This window comes from Oncorhynchus gorbuscha, linkage group LG10, assembly GCF_021184085.1.
Source record: "Oncorhynchus gorbuscha isolate QuinsamMale2020 ecotype Even-year linkage group LG10, OgorEven_v1.0, whole genome shotgun sequence".
Classification (NCBI taxonomy): domain Eukaryota; kingdom Metazoa; phylum Chordata; class Actinopteri; order Salmoniformes; family Salmonidae; genus Oncorhynchus; species Oncorhynchus gorbuscha.
Window position 1 is genome coordinate 100,123,818 of NC_060182.1, and position 19,363 is coordinate 100,143,180.

Consider the following 19,363-nt stretch of genomic DNA (forward strand, 5'->3'; position numbering starts at 1 on the left):
GTCTATGTGGTTATAAAAGCACCCTATTCCCTATATAGTGAAATACTATGTGGTTACAGTATATAGAGAATAACCTCTGCCTGGATGTAAGACTGTGGTTAAAATATTAACCTCTGCCTGGGTAAGACAGTCTATGTGGTTACAGAATAGCTAACATGTGTGAAGTAAGAATATACTGTGGTTACTAACCCCATAACCTGCTGGACTATAGTAGATCTATGTGGTTACAGTAATAGCTAACCTCTGCCTGGGTATAGACCTAACCTATGTGGTTATAGTAATAGCTAACCCTGCTACTGACTATATACTGATCCTAACCCCATAACCCCTAGTACTGACTATATAGATTAACCCCTACTACTGACTAGACTGTCCTAACCCATAAGGTAACTGACTATATTGATTAACAGTACTACTGGACACTATCTGCCTTGACCCCTACTACTGACATATACTGATCAACCCCTACTCTGACTAGATACTGAACCCCATAACCCCTACTCACTATATACTGTTAACCCCAGAACCCCTACTACTGACTATAGAGTCAAACCCTGGCTACAGCATATAACCTAACACACTAGAACTACTGACTAGGTTGTCATCCTAACCCCACTACTGACTATATACTATTAACCCCCTGGGTAACCAGTCTACTACTGACTAATACTGATCCTAACCGGAGACCTATATGACTAACCCCCTGGGTACTGACTATATACTGATCCAACCCCCTAACCCCTACTACTGACTATATAATCACTGGAGCCAGGAGCTGACTATATACTGATCCTAACCATCCAACATGTGTGAAGTAGTATGAATATACTGATCCTAACCCCATAACCCCTACTACTGACTATATAGATCCTAACCCCTACTACTGACTATATACTGATCCTAACCCCTACTACTGACTCCTGAACCCCTAACCCCTACTACTGACTATATACTGATCCTAACCCCTACTACTGACTATATACTGATCCTAACCCCATAACCCCTACTACTGACTATATACTGATCCTAACCCCATACCCCCACTACTGACTATATACTGATCCTAACCCCTACTACTGACTACTGACTAACCCCATAACCCTACTACTGACTATATACCATAACCCCATAACCCCTACTACTGACTATATACTGATCCTAACCCCACTACTGACTATATACTGATCCTACTACTACTGACTATATACTGATCCTAACCCCTACTACTGACTATATACTGATCCTAACCCCATAACCCCCACTACTGACTATATACTGATCCTAACCCCTACTACTGACTATATACTGATCCTAACCCCTACTACTGACTATATACTGATCCTAACCCCTACTACTGACTATATACTGATCCTAACCCCTACTACTGACTATATACTGATCCTAACCCCATAACCCCTACTACTGACTATATACTGATCCTAACCCCATAACCCCTACTACTGACTATATACTGATCCTAACCCCATAACCCCTACTACTGACTATATACTGATCCTAACCCCTACTACTGACTATATACTGATCCTAACCCCATAACCCCTACTACTGACTATATACTGATCCTAACCCCTACTACTGACTATATACTGATCCTAACCCCATAACCCCTACTACTGACTGACTAACCCCATAACCCCTACTACTGACTCTGATCTAACCCCATAACCCCTACTACTGACTATATACTGATCCTAACCCCATAACCCTACTACTGACTATATACTGATCCTAACCCCATAACCCCTACTACTGACTATATACTGATCCTAACCCCATAACCCCTACTACTGACTATATACCCTACTACTGACTATATACTGATCCTAACCCCTACTACTGACTATATACTGATCCTAACCCCATAACCCCTACTACTGACTATATACTGATCCTAACCCCTACTACTGACTATATACTGATCCTAACCCCTACTACTGACTATATACTGATCCTAACCCCTACTACTGACTATATACTGATCCTAACCCCTACTACTGACTATATACTGATCCTAACCCCTACTACTGACTATATACTGATCCTAACCCCATAACCCCTACTACTGACTATATACTGATCCTAACCCCTACTACTGACTATATACTGATCCTAACCCCTACTACTGACTATATACTGATCCTAACCCCATAACCCCTACTACTGACTATATACTGATCCTAACCCCTACTACTGACTATATACTGATCCTAACCCCTACTACTGACTATATACTGATCCTAACCCCTACTACTGACTATATACTGATCCTAACCCCATAACCCCTACTACTGACTATATACTGATCCTAACCCCTACTACTGACTATATACTGATCCTAACCCCTACTGACTATATACCCTAACCCCTACTACTGACTATATACTGATCCTAACCCCATACCCCATACTACTACTGACTATATACTGATCCTAACCCCTACTACTGACTATATACTGATCCTAACCCCTACTACTGACTATATACTGATCCTAACCCCTACTACTGACTATATACTGATCCTAACCCCATAACCCCTACTACTGACTATATACTGATCCTAACCCCTACTACTGACTATATACTGATCCTAACCCCATAACCCCCCTACTACTGACTATATACTGATCCTAACCTAACCCCCTACTACTGACTATATACTATCCTAACCCCTACTACTGACTATATACTGATCCTAACCCCTACTACTGACTATATACTGATCCTAACCCCTACTACTGACTATATACTGATCCTAACCCCTAACCCCTACTACTGACTATATACTGATCCTAACCCCATAACCCCTACTACTGACTATATACTGATCCTAACCCCATAACCCCTACTACTGACTATATACTGATCCTAACCCCTACTACTGACTATATACTGATCCTAACCCCTAACCCCTACTACTGACTATATACTGATCCTAACCCCATAACCCCTACTACTGACTATACTACTGAACCCCTACTACTGACTAACCCCCTAACCCCTACTACTGACTATATACTGATCCTAACCCCATAACCCCTACTACTGACTATATACTGATCCTAACCCCATAACCCCTACTACTGACTATATACTGATCCTAACCCCATAACCCCTACTACTGACTATATACTGATCCTAACCCCTACTACTGACTATATACTGATCCTAACCCCATAACCCCTACTACTGACTATATACTGATCATAACCCCTACTACTGACTATATACTGATCCTAACCCCATAACCCCTACTACTGACTATATACTGATCCTAACCCCCCTACTACTACTGACTATATACTGATCCTAACCCCTACTACTGACTATATACTGATCCTAACCCCTACTACTGACTATATACTGATCCTAACCCCTACTACTGACTATATACTGATCCTAACCCCTACTACTGACTATATACTGATCCTAACCACTACTACTGACTATATACTGATCCTAACCCCTACTACTGACTATATACTGATCCTAACCCCTACTACTGACTATATACTGATCCTAACCCCTACTACTGACTATATACTGATCCTAACCCCTACTACTGACTATATACTGATCCTAACCCCTACTAACCCCTACTACTGACTATATACTGATCCTAACCCCATAACCCCTACTACTGACTATATACTGATCATAACCCCATAACCCCTACTACTGACTATATACTGATCATAACCCCATAACCCCTACTACTGACTATATACTGATCCTAACCCCTACTACTGACTATATACTGATCATAACCCCATAACCCCTACTACTGACTATATACTGATCCTAACCCCATAACCCCTACTACTGACTATATACTGATCATAACCTCTACTACTGACTATATACTGATCATAACCCCTACTACTGACTATATACTGATCATAACCCTACTGACTACTGACTATATACTGATCATAACCTACTGACTATATACTAACCCCTACTACTGACTATATACTGATCATAACCCCTACTACTGACTATATACTGATCATAACCCCATAACCCCTACTACTGACTATATACTGATCCTAACCCCTACTACTGACTATATACTGATCCTAACCCCTAATATTGACTATATACTGATCCTAACCCCATAACCCCTACTACTGACTATATACTGATCCTAACCCCATAACCCCTACTACTGACTATATACTGATCATAACCCCTACTAGTGACTATATACTGATCATAACCCCATAACCCCATAACCCCTACTACTGACTATATACTGATCCTAATCCCTACTACTGACTATATACTGATCCTAACCCCTACTACTGACTATATACTGATCCTAACCCCTACTACTGACTATATACTGATCCTAACCCCTAATATTGACTATATACTGATCCTAACCCCATAACCCCTACTACTGACTATATACTGATCCTAACCCCATAACCCCTACTACTGACTATATACTGATCATAACCCCTACTACTGACTATATACTGATCATAACCCCATAACCCCTACTACTGACTATATACTGATCCTAACCACTACTACTGACTATATACTGATCCTAACCCCTAATATTGACTATATACTGATCCTAACCCCATAACCCCTACTACTGACTATATACTGATCATAACCCCATAACCCCTACTACTGACTATATACTGATCCTAACCCCTAATATTGACTATATACTGATCCTAACCCCATAACCCCTACTACTGACTATATACTGATCCTAACCCCATAACCCCTACTACTGACCATATACTGATCATAACCCCTACTACTGACTATATACTGATCATAACCCCTACTACTGACTATATACTGATCATAACCCCATAACCCCTACTACTGACTATATACTGATCCTAACCACTACTACTGACTATATACTGATCCTAACCCCTAATATTGACTATATACTGATCCTAACCCCATAACCCCTACTACTGACTATATACTGATCATAACCCCATAACCCCTACTACTGACTATATACTGATCCTAACCCCTACTACTGACTATATACTGATCCTAACCCCTACTACTGACTATATACTGATCCTAACCCCTAATATTGACTATATACTGATCCTAACCCCATAACCCCTACTACTGACTATATACTGATCCTAACCCCATAACCCCTACTACTGACTATATACTGATCATAACCCCTACTACTGACTATATACTGATCCTAACCCCATAACCACTACTACTGACTATATACTGATCCTAACCCCATAACCCCTACTACTGACTATATACTGATCCTAACCACTACTACTGACTATATACTGATCCTAACCCCATAACCCTAACCCCTACTACTGACTATATACTGATCCTAACCCCATAACCCCTACTACTGACTATATACACTGATCCTAACCCCTACTACTGACTATATACACTGATCCTAACCCCTACTACTGACTATATACACTGATCCTAACCCCTACTACTGACTATATACTGATCCTAACCCCTACTACTGACTATATACTGATCCTAACCACTACTACTGACTATATACTGATCCTAACCCCATAACCCCTACTACTGACTATATACACTGATCCTAACCACTACTACTGACTATATACTGATCCTAACCCCATAACCCTAACCCCTACTACTGACTATATACTGATCCTACCCCCTACTACTGACTATATACTGATCCTAACCACTACTACTGACTATATACTGATCCTAACCCCATAACCCTAACCCCTACTACTGACTATATACTGATCCTAACCCCATAACCCCTACTACTGACTATATACACTGATCCTAACCACTACTACTGACTATATACTGATCCTAACCCCATAACCCTAACCCCTACTACTGACTATATACTGATCATAACCCCTACTACTGACTATATACTGATCCTAACCCCTACTACTGACTATATACTGATCCTAACCACTACTACTGACTATATACTGATCCTAACCCCATAACCCCTACTACTGACTATATACTGATCCTAACCCCATAACCCCTACTACTGACTATATACTGATCCTAACCACTACTACTGACTATATACTGATCCTAACCACTACTACTGACTATATACTGATCCTAACCACTACTACTGACTATATACTGATCCTAACCACTACTACTGACTATATACTGATCCTAACCCCATAACCCCTACTACTGACTATATACTGATCATAACCCCTACTACTGACTATATACTGATCCTAACCCCATAACCCCTACTACTGACTATATACTGATCCTAACCCCTACTACTGACTATATACTGATCCTAACCACTACTACTGACTATATACTGATCCTAACCCCTACTACTGACTATATACTGATCCTAACCCCATAACCCCTACTACTGACTATATACTGATCCTAACCCCTACTACTGACTATATACTGATCCTAACCACTACTACTGACTATATACTGATCCTAACCCCTACTACTGACTATATACTGATCCTAACCCCATAACCCCTACTACTGACTATATACTGATCCTAACCACTACTACTGACTATATACTGATCCTAACCCCTACTACTGACTATATACTGATCCTAACCCCATAACCCCTACTACTGACTATATACTGATCCTAACCCCTACTACTGACTATATACTGATCCTAACCACTACTACTGACTATATACTGATCCTAACCCCTACTACTGACTATATACTGATCCTAACCCCATAACCCCTACTACTGACTATATACACTGATCCTAACCACTACTACTGACTATATACTGATCCTAACCCCATAACCCCTACTACTGACTATATACTGATCCTAACCCCTACTACTGACTATATACTGATCCTAACCCCATAACCCTAACCCCTACTACTGACTATATACTGATCATAACCCCTACTACTGACTATATACTGATCCTAATCCCTACTACTGACTATATACTGATCCTAACCACTACTACTGACTATATACTGATCCTAACCACTACTACTGACTATATACTGATCCTAACCCCATAACCCCATAACCCCTACTACTGACTATATACTGATCATAACCCCTACTACTGACTATATACTGATCCTAACCCCATAACCCCATAACCCCTACTACTGACTATATACTGATCATAACCCCTACTACTGACTATATACTGATCCTAACCCCATAACCCCTACTACTGACTATATACTGATCCTAACCCCATAACCCTAACCCCTACTACTGACTATATACTGATCCTACCCCCACGTTGCTGCGTGGCTGGTGAAATTGATATTTTAACACAGGAATACCTAAATCTACCCGCATTTGCCGGGTGTTAATTTTATGCACTGGACATCGATAAACTGCAGTCGGTCCACAACAGGGCAGCACGTTGCACTTAGATGTACACGGAGGTGGATGTCAGTCACATGCATGTCAGTCTCCCCTGGCTCAGAGTTGAAGAGAGATTGCCTGCATCACTATGGGTATTTGTGCAAGGTATTGATGTGTTTAAGGTACTGAACTGTCTGTTCAAACCGTTGGCACAAAGTTTGGACACTCATCGGTACAAAACGAGATATGCAACCAGAGGTCTCTTCATAGTCCCCAGGTCCAGAACAGAGGCTTTGAAACAAACAGTATTAAATAGAGCTACGACTACTTGGACCCTCTGCCACCTAAGGTAACTGATTAAAGAACACCTTATGGCATGACGGGGACTGTGGAGACACAGACATGTTCTATGGTGTATATTATTGATTCTATTTGTTGTGTTTTGCTTCATATTTGAGGGATCTTATTGAAATACTAAACCCCATAACCCCTTCTCCTCACCATCCAACACCTCCTCAGGGAAGTCCTCCAGAATGTGCTCCAGGTTCAGCTGGTTCTTCCGGTACAGTCCGTAGAACAGGTAGTTGGCCAGCTCACTGCAGCCCTCATTATACCTGCTGTCAATCCCTGCAATATGAACTAACATGTCAAATCATGCTGAAATCAAATAAAACAGGGAAGCATCATCTATATAAAACAGGGAAGTTAATATGACTACAACATAGCTAAAGCATCATCTATATAAAACAGGGAAGTTAATATGACTACAACATAGCTAAAGCATCATCTATATAAAACAGGGAAGTTAATATGACTACAACATAGCTAAAGCATCATCTATATAAAACAGGGAAGTTAATATGACTACAACATAGCTAAAGCATCATCTATATAAAACAGGGAAGTTAATATGACTACAACATAGCTAAAGCATCATCTATATAAAACAGGGAAGTTAATATGACTACAACATAGCTAAAGCATCATCTATATAAAACAGGGAAGTTAATATGACTACAACATAGCTAAAGCATCATCTATATAAAACAGGGAAGTTAATATGACTACAACATAGCTAAAGCATCATCTATATAAAGCAGGGAATAGTGTACAAAACATTAAGAACACATGCTCTTTCCATCAGAGACTGACCAGGAGAAAGCTACTGTATGATTCCTTCTTGATGTCACTTGTTAAAGCCACTTAATGTAGATGAAGGGAAGGAGTCGGGTTAAATCATGTTTTTTTTAAGCCTTGACACAGGATTGTGTATGTGTGCCATTCATAGATTTTAGTGCCTATGAACGGGGTATGGTAGTAGATGCCAGGCACACCGGTTTGTGTCAAGAACTGCAACGCTGCTGGGTTTTTCACGCTCAATAGTTCCCCATGTGTATCAAGCATGGTCCAGCACCCAAATGGAAACATTGGAGTCAACATGGGCCAGCATCCCCGTGGAACGCTTGACACCTTGAGGAGTCCATGTCCCGACGAATTGAGGGCAAAGGGGGAGGTGAAACTCAATATTAGGAAGGTGTTCCTAATGTTTGATATACTAAGTGTATAAATAATAATATCTCAAGACAGTTTCCTGCATTCAAGCAATGTTTAATATATTGTCATGTTCCTCAGAATGAATGTGACTCCAGTATTGAGACAGAGCTGGACTCACCCAGAGAGCATAGAATCCCATCAGGGCTGGCTTCCCCCTCCCACAGCAGTGACTGGACATGGCGCAGACGGGAGCAGCTGAAAAAGACAAACACAATATTACGTAGATACAGTAGGTGCCATTGATGCCAATTTGTCAAAATACAAATAAACATCCACCATATGAACCATACAATTGGATAGAAGCCAGTGCCCTTGGAGCAGCAATTGGACAAAAGGCTATCAGTCCGACGGCGAGAAAGAGGAAATGTCAAAGACTCGAAAGCGGGGGGAAAAAGTGTTCTAAGTACAAACCTTCATTGCCTGAATACAAGCCAGGGAATATTACTTCTAAATTTAGTTTATCACTTTAGCATTTTGAGGATGTTGGATCCCATGGGTCTGCTGGCTCTCTTGAGAATCATGAGATTGAGTCAGTGATGATTCCTCTGAAACTGAGCCAGGATGAAGGCCTTCCTGTGGCAGCAGGTGTGGTGGTACAGATTTTGCCCTGAAAATCCTACCAGAGATGATTTTGGACCGGTAGGAGTGTGGTTTTTGGAAAAAAGTGGATCTATGCTTTTTGGCCGACCAATATGTTGTTTTAAGTTGGGTAAAGGACAAACTGAGAACTGTTACATCCGTCAAAGTTTAGAGAAGTGGAATCGTTTAGATTTTTTGTCTTTGGGACGGCAGGGTAGCCTAGTGGTTAGAGCGTTGGGCCAGTAACCAGCAGGTAGCCTAGTGGTTAGAGCGTTGGACTAGTAACCAGCAGGTAGCCTAGTGGTTAGAGCGTTGGACTAGTAACCAGCAGGTAGCCTAGTGGTTAGAGCGTTGGACTAGTAACCAGCAGGTAGCCTAGTGGTTAGAGCGTTGGACTAGTAACCAGCAGGTAGCCTAGTGGTTAGAGCGTTGGACTAGTAACCAGCAGGTAGCCTAGTGGTTAGAGCGTTGGACTAGTAACCAGCAGGTAGCCTAGTGGTTAGAGCGTTGGACTAGTAACCAGCAGGTAGCCTAGTGGTTAGAGCGTTGGACTAGTAACCAGCAGGTAGCCTAGTGGTTAGAGCGTTGGACTAGTAACCAGCAGGTAGCCTAGTGGTTAGAGCGTTGGACTAGTAACCAGCAGGTAGCCTAGTGGTTAGAGCGTTGGACTAGTAACCAGCAGGTAGCCTGGTGGTTAGAGCGTTGGACTAGTAACCAGCAGGTAGCCTAGTGGTTAGAGCGTTGGACTAGTAACCAGCAGTTAGCCTGGAGGTTAGAGCGTTGGACTAGTAACCAGCAGGTAGCCTAGTGGTTAGAGCGTTGGACTAGTAACCAGCAGTTAGCCTGGAGGTTAGAGCGTTGGACTAGTAACCAGCAGGTAGCCTAGTGGTTAGAGCGTTGGACTAGTAACCAGCAGTTAGCCTGGAGGTTTGAGCGTTGGACTAGTAACCAGCAGGTAGCCTAGTGGTTAGAGCGTTGGACTAGTAACCAGCAGGTAGCCTAGTGGTTAGAGCGTTGGACTAGTAACCAGCAGGTAGCCTAGTGGTTAGAGCGTTGGACTAGTAACCAGCAGGTAGCCTAGTGGTTAGAGCGTTGGACTAGTAACCAGCAGTTAGCCTGGAGGTTAGAGCGTTGGACTAGTAACCAGCAGGTAGCCTAGTGGTTAGAGCGTTGGACTAGTAACCAGCAGGTAGCCTAGTGGTTAGAGCGTTGGACTAGTAACCAGCAGGTAGCCTAGTGGTTAGAGCGTTGGACTAGTAACCAGCAGGTAGCCTGGTGGTTAGAGCGTTGGACTAGTAACCAGCAGGTAGCCTAGTGGTTAGAGCGTTGGACTAGTAACCGAAAGGTTGCAAGTTCAAATCCCCGAGCTGGCAAGGTACAGATCTGTTGTTCTGCCCCTGAACAAGCAGTTAACCCACTGTACCTAGGCAGTCATTGAAAATAAGAAATTGTTCTTAACTGACTTGCCTAGTAAAATAAAGGTAATCCTCCACCCAGAGGCAGCAAGTGATCTGCGTCAGGCGTCTCGGGACTCGACTGGTGTCATGTTCGGGGTGAAAGTAAGGCGGTATGGTCCAGTAAAACATGAGCCAATCACAGTAATGAAAACTAAATGTCCAGAAAACTGTCTGCCATTACACCATAATTTATCATTAGGCATGAAAAATGTACGAATGGACTTGAAAACGGGCGGCATGGCCTAGATCAGGTATCATCAACTAGATTCAGCCACGGCCCATTTTTCTTAAGCAGATGGTCGGCAGGTAGCCTAGTGGTTAAGAGTGTCGGGCCAGTAATTGAAAGGTCACTGGTTTGAATCCCTGAGACGACTAGGTGAAAAATCTGTAGATGTGCCCTTGAGCAAGGCACTTAACCCTAATTGCTCATGTAAGTCGCTCTGGATAAGAAAGTCAACTAAAATATAAAGATAATTACAAATATTTGTAGAATGCAAATTGACCACAAGAAGCCCAAACAGATGCTTGACCAAAACGTAATCATTTGGGCCTCCCGAGTGGCGCAGAGGTCTAAGGCAGTGTTAGCTGCCCCAGTGAGTAGGCCTGAAGAGAGAGATTCAGAGAGGTTGAGTTTTAATAAGGATGGATTTCTTGCATTTATAACCATGGTGATCAACTGCAGGGATGGAGCAGAAATCACAGAAGAAAGATGTGATAGTTGAAGCAGTTTTGTGCAGCAGATCTACAGGAAGTTGAGAGAAGGTTTTCCATCCTCCAAGGACAACGGCCTGGTGTAGAGTCGTTTAGGGCTAAAGTAGTGGGATGGGGTTTTGGGGATAGTGTATAGGTAAGATGCAGGGTTAGATGGTGGTGTCATTTACATTTTCCACCTTCTACCTTTTTTCGTATGATCAAAATGTGCAATCCGCACTCAGACGTGCGAAAGGCAGAAATAGCAACACAGCATCTACAGTAAATAAGAAAAAAAGACAGTAAAAAAGGTGCAATGTAGATGTATCTATCCGCAATGCACATTCTCACAGTGCGACTTTGATTGAATTCCTAGGCAATTGACGCTAGCAGCTAACTAGTCTAGCTACAATCAATCGATTAGTTAGCTTCATATCTAGCCGATCCAATGTCATAGTCAACCATGGCGAGATAGCGAACAGTAGTTTTCAAGCAAACGTTAAAACGGTTGGCTAACGTTAGCTAGCTCAACTGCCGAGCAACGTAAAGAAACAACACATCTGCAGCTAAATATATATAGCTAAGCTAGCTAGCTTCATCACATCCCTTTTCGGTAAACAAGATAGCGTCAGAAATGGACGTTACCTGACAGCGGGGCTCATACACGGGAATTGTCCGTTAACCCTGCGGATACAAGACATGTTTATTAGCGTTTTGAAAATAACGTTGTTTTTTTGGAATCTCCGCCGATATTTGATCAAGGCGCGAGCACCAGTGCCGTCATTGTGTTCGTTAGCGTTGCTGCTATAGAAGTATCGACGGCATAGCAACCGCCTGGACCATTACACATTTAGGGGAGTAGCTTTTTAAAACACAGTCATATTTAGGCTGAACAACATGCAATTACATTAGTTATGGCTGGTATTAGACACATATCACTAAAGAGCATACCTATTTATTTATTTTTGAGGGGGAGGGGGTATTAGTTGTTTCAATATAGAAAAGGATGTAATCTACATTTTGGAATCCCCCCTTCCTACACCACAGCAGCAGTCGATGCAGCCCTGTTAGCCCTTGATCAGGACTCTCACAGGTCCATGAGACGCAGGACTGTTCTGTAGGTGGGGTTGATCTGAACATTAACACGCATCGCCTGTGGTACGGTTTTCATATCGGAGAGAGATGTTTTTAAAGTTTTTTTAAAATAGGCTAAATTGATACACAGGGTTAGTGTTCCCATGTTACATGAGCTTGTTTACGGAAGACAGAGTGGACTAACCTACCTGCGTCTCTCTGAACACCTGTGTGTTGTAACAGATGTGATCCTTACTCTCTCCCACTGGGTAATAAAGAACAGAAGCCCAGACAATGGTTCCAGATTATCTGTAGTTTGTTTTGATACAAATATATTACATATGGCGTTTATGACTCGATAGTTTATTTATTGTACTAGGCAAGTCAGTGAAGAACAAATTCTTATTTTCAATGTGTTCCTTGTTCTTCATGATGCTCTCTGCGCTTTTAACGGACCTCTGAGACTATCACAGTGCAGGTGCATTTATATATTACACACAGGTGGATTGTATTTATCATCATTAGTCATTTAGGTCAACATTGGATCATTCAGAGATCCTCACTGAACTTCTGGAGAGAGTTTGCTGCACTGAAAGTAAAGGGGCTGAATAATTTTGCACGCCCAATTTTTCAGTTTTTGATTTGTTAAAAAAGTTTGAAATATCCAATAAATGTCGTTCCACTTCATGATTGTGTTCCACTTGTTGTTGATTCTTCACAAAAAAATACCGTTTTATATCTGTATGTTTGAAGCCTGAAATGTGGCAAAAGGTCGCAAAGTTCAATAGGGCCGAATACTTTCGCAAGGCACTGTATTACATCTATGTAGTGTATTATATTACATCTATGTAGTGTATTATATTACATCTATGTAGTGTATTATATTACATCTATGTATTATATGTATTATATTACATCTATGTAGTGTATTATATTACATCTATGTAGTGTATTATATTACATCTATGTAGTGTATTATATTACATCTATGTAGTGTATTATATTACATCTATGTATTATATGTATTATATTACATCTATGTAGTGTATTATATTACATCTATGTATTATATGTATTATATTACATCTATGTAGTGTATTATATTACATCTATGTAGTGTATTATATTACATCTATGTAGTGTATTATATTACATCTATGTAGTATATTATATTATATTACATCTATGTAGTGTATTATATTATATCTATGTATTTTATGTATTATATTACATCTATGTATTATATTATATTACATCTATGTAGTGTATTATATTACATCTATGTAGTGTATTATATTATATCTATGTAGTATATTATATCATATTACATCTATGTAGTGTATTATATTAATAATAATAATAATAATAATAATAATATATGCCATTTTACATCGCTTTTATCATCTAAAGTACTTATGTGTGCATACATCTATGTATGGGTGGTCCCGGGGGATTAACCCACTATGGCGTTACATCGCCATGCTCTACCAACTGAGCTACACAGGACCATATTACATCTATGTAGTGTATTATATTACATCTATGTAGTGTATTATATTACATCTATGTAGTATATTATATTACATCTATGTAGTGTATTATATTATATCTATGTAGTATATTATATCATATTACATCTATGTAGTGTATTATATTACATCTATGTAGTGTATTATATTATATCTATGTAGTATATTATATTACATCTATGTAGTGTATTATATTACATCTATGTAGTGTATTATATTACATCTATGTAGTGTATTATATTACATCTATGTAGTATATTATATTACATCTATGTAGTGTATTATATTACATCTATGTAGTGTATTATATTACATCTATGTAGTGTATTATATTACATCTATGTAGTGTATTATATTACATCTATGTAGTATATTATATTACATCTATGTAGTGTATTATATTATATCTATGTAGTATATTATATCATATTACATCTATGTAGTGTATTATATTACATCTATGTAGTGTATTATATTATATCTATGTAGTATATTATATTACATCTATGTAGTGTATTATATTACATCTATGTAGTGTATTATATTACATCTATGTAGTGTATTATATTACATCTATGTAGTATATTATATTACATCTATGTAGTGTATTATATTACATCTATGTAGTGTATTATATTACATCTATGTAGTATATTATATTATATCTATGTATTTTATTTTTTATATTACATCTATGTAGTATATTATATTACATCTATGTATTATATGTATTATATTACATCTATGTAGTATATTATATTACATCTATGTAGTATATTATATTACATCTATGTAGTATATTATATTATATTACATCTATGTATTATATGTATTATATTACATCTATGTAGTATATTATATTATATTACATCTACATTTACATTTACATTTAAGTCATTTAGCAGACGCTCTTATCCAGAGCGACTTACAAATTGGTGCATTCACCTTATGACATCCAGTGGAACAACCACTTTACAATAGTGCATCTAAATATTTTAAGGGGGGAGGGGGGTGAGAAGGATTACTTTATCCTATCCTAGGTATTCCTTAAAGAGGTGGGGTTTCAGGTGTCTCCGGAAGGTGGTGATTGACTATTCCTGGCTAGGGAGTTTGTTCCACCATTGGGGAGCCAGAGCAGCGTATTAGTTTTGACTGAGCTGAGCGGGAACTATACTTCCTCAGTGGTAGGGAGGCGAGCAGGCCAGAGGTGGATGAACGCAGTGCCCTATATTTGGGTGTAGGGCCTGATAGAGCCTGGAGGTACTAGGTGCCGTTCCCCTCACAGCTCCGTAGGCAAGCACCATGGTCTTGTAGCGGATGCGAGCTTAACTGGAAGCCAGTGGAGAGATTATAGGAGCGGGGTGATGAGAGAACTTGGGAAGGTTAACACTATGTATTATATGCGGCGTCTGGATGAGTTGTAGGGGTTTAATGGCACAGGCAGGGAGCCCAGCCAACAGCGAGTTGCAGTAATCCAGACGGGAGATGACAAGTGCCTGGATTAGGACCTGCGCCGCTTCCTGTGTGAGGCAGGGTCGTATTATATGTTGTAGAGCATGAACCTACAGGAACGGGCCACCGCCTTGATGTTAGTTGAGAACGACAGTTTGTTGTCCAGGATCACGCCAAGGTTCTTAGCGCTCTGGGAGGAGGACACAATGGAGTTGTCAACCGTGATGGCGAGATCATGGAACGGGCAGTCCTTCCCCGGGAGGAAGAGCAGCTCCGTCTTGCCGATATTTCAGCTTGAGGTGGTGATCCGTCATCCACACTGATATGTCTGCCAGACATGCAGAGATGCGATTATACCTGGTCATCAGAAGGGGGAAAGGAGAAGATTAATTGTGTGTATAGCAATGATAGGAGAGACCATGTGAGGTTATGACAGAGCCAAGTGACTTGGTGTATAGTGAGAATAGGAGAGGGCCTAGAACAGAGCCCTGGGGGACACCAGTGGTGAGAGCGCGTGGTGAGGAGACAGATTCTCGCCACGCCACCTGGTAGGAGCGACCTGTCAGGTAGGTATTTTATGTAATCCAATCCGTGGTATATTAGATGCCCAATTACGGAGAGGGTGGAGAGGAGAATCTGATGGTTCACAGTATCGAAGGCAGCCGATAGGTCTAGAAGGATGAGAGCAGAGGAGAGAGAGTTAGCTTTAGCTCTATCTATCTATGTATTATATGTATTATATTACATCTATGTAGTGTATTATATTACATCTATGTAGTGTATTATATTACATCTATGTAGTGTATTATATTACATCTATGTAGTGTATTATATTATATCTATGTATTTTATGTATTATATTACATCTATGTAGTGTATTATATTATATTACATCTATGTATTATATGTATTATATTACATCCATGTAGTATATTATATTATATTACATCTATGTAGTATATTATATTATATTACATCTATGTAGTGTATTATATTATATCTATGTATTTTATGTATTATATTACATCTATGTAGTATATTATATTATATTACATCCATGTATTATATTATATTATATTACATCTATGTAGTATATTATATTATATTACATCTATGTAGTGTATTATATTATATCTATGTATTTTATGTATTATATTACATCTATGTAGTATATTATATTATATTACATCTATGTAGTATATTATATTACATCTATGTAGTATATTATATTATATTACATCTATGTAGTATATTATATTACATCTATGTAGTGTATTATATTATATCTATGTATTTTATGTATTATATTACATCTATGTAGTGTATTATATTACATCTATGTAGTGTATTATATTACATCTATGTAGTGTATTATATTACATCTATGTAGTGTATTATATTATATTACATCTATGTAGTATATTATATTATATTACATCTATGTAGTGTATTATATTATATCTATGTATTTTATGTATTATATTACATCTATGTAGTATATTATATTACATCTATGTAGTGTATTATATTACATCTATGTAGTGTATTATATTACATCTATGTATTTTATGTATTATATTACATCTATGTAGTATATTATATTACATCTATGTAGTGTATTATATTATATCTATGTAGTATATTATATTATATTACATCTATGTAGTGTATTATATTACATCTATGTAGTGTATTATATTACATCTATGTAGTGTATTATATTACATCTATGTAGTATATTATATTACATCTATGTAGTGTATTATATTATATCTATGTAGTATATTATATTATATTACATCTATGTAGTGTATTATATTACATCTATGTAGTGTATTATATTACATCTATGTAGTGTATTATATTACATCTATGTAGTGTATTATATTATATCTATGTATTTTATGTATTATATTACATCTATGTAGTATATTATATTACATCTATGTAGTGTATTATATTACATCTATGTAGTGTATTATATTACATCTATGTAGTATATTATATTACATCTATGTAGTGTATTATATTACATCTATGTAGTGTATTATATTACATCTATGTAGTGTATTATATTACATCTATGTATTTTATGTATTATATTACATCCATGTAGTATATTATATTATATTACATCCATGTATTATATTATATTATATTACATCTATGTAGTATATTATATTATATTACATCTATGTAGTGTATTATATTACATCAAATCAAATCAAATCAAATTTATTTATATAGCCCTTCGTACATCAGCTGATATCTCAAAGTGCTGTACAGAAACCCAGCCTAAAACCCCAAACAGCAAACAATGCAGGTGTAAAAGCACGGTGGCTAGGAAAAACTCCCTAGAAAGGCCAAAACCTAGGAAGAAACCTAGAGAGGAACCGGGCTATGTGGGGTGGCCAGTCCTCTTCTGGCTGTGCCGGGTAGAGATTATAACAGAACATGACCAAGATGTTCAAATGTTCATAAATGACCAGCATGGTCAAATAATAATAAGGCAGAACAGTTGAAACTGGAGCAGCAGCACAGTCAGATGGACTGGGGACAGCAAGGAGCCATCATGTCAGGTAGTCCTGGGGCACGGTCCTAGGGCTCAGGTCCTCCGAGAGAGAGAAAGAAAGAGAGAATTAGAGAGAGCATATGTTGGGTGGCCAGTCCTCTTCTGGCTGTGCCAGGTGGAGATTATAACAGAACGTGGCCAAGATGTTCAAATGTTCATAAATGACCAGCATGGTTGAATAATAGTAAGGCAGAACAGTTGAAACTGGAGCAGGAGCATGGCCAGGTGGACTGGGGACAGCAAGGAGTCCTCATGTCAGGTAGTCCTGGGACATGGTCCTAGGGCCCAGGCCAGTTGAAACTGGAGCAGCAGCATGGCCAGGTGGACTGGGGACAGCAAGGAGTCATCATGTCAGGTAGTCCTGGGGCATGGTTCTAGGGCTCAGGTCCTCCGAGAGAGAGAAAGAAAGAGAGAAGGAGAGAATTAGAGAACGCACACTTAGATTTACACAGGACACCGAATAGGACAGGAGAAGTACTCCAGATAAACAAACTGACCCTAGCCCCCGACACATAAACTACTGCAGCATAAATACTGGAGGCTGAGACAGGAGGGGTCAGGAGACACTGTGGCCCCATCCGAGGACACCCCGGACAGGGCCAAACAGGAAGGATATAACCCCACCCACTTTGCCAAAGCACAGCCCCCACACCACTAGAGGGAAATCTTCAACCACCAACTTACCATCCTGAGACAAGGCCGAGTATAGCCCACAAAGATCTCCGACACGGTACAACCCAAGGGGTGGGGGGGACCCAGACAGGCCGACCACAACAGTGAATCAACCCACCCAGGTGACGCATCCCCCCAGGGACGGCACGAGAGAGCCCCAGCAAGCCAGTGACTCAGCCCCGTAACAGGGTTAGAGGCAGAGAATCCCAGTGGAAAAGGGGAACCGGCCAGGCAGAGACAGCAAGGGCGGTTCGTTGCTCCAGAGCCTTTCCGTTCACCTTTCCACTCCTGGGCCAGACTACACTCAATCATATGACCCACTGAAGAGATGAGTCTTCAGTAAAGACTTAAAGGTTGAGACCGAGTTTGCGTCTCTGACATGGGTAGGCAGACCGTTCCATAAAAATGGAGCTCTATAGGAGAAAGCCCTGCCTCCAGCTGT

The 19,363-nt window shown here is 39.5% G+C and overlaps 1 protein-coding gene across 1 annotated transcript in view; it reads right to left on the bottom strand.

Moving 5' to 3' along the window:
- dnaaf9 (dynein axonemal assembly factor 9) overlaps positions 1–12,415 on the bottom strand; it is a 107,231-nt gene extending 94,816 nt beyond the window's left edge. The window contains exons 1-5 of the mRNA XM_046367624.1: positions 12,268–12,415; positions 9,015–9,091; positions 7,844–7,969; positions 7,318–7,323; positions 417–444 (exon numbers count right to left, since the gene is read on the bottom strand). Coding sequence (XP_046223580.1) covers positions 417–444; positions 7,318–7,323; positions 7,844–7,969; positions 9,015–9,091; positions 12,268–12,323 — 293 coding nt within the window. The 5' untranslated portion in view covers positions 12,324–12,415. The remainder of the gene's footprint in view (positions 1–416; positions 445–7,317; positions 7,324–7,843; positions 7,970–9,014; positions 9,092–12,267) is intronic.
- Between the last annotated feature and the right edge of the window lie 6,948 nt (positions 12,416–19,363).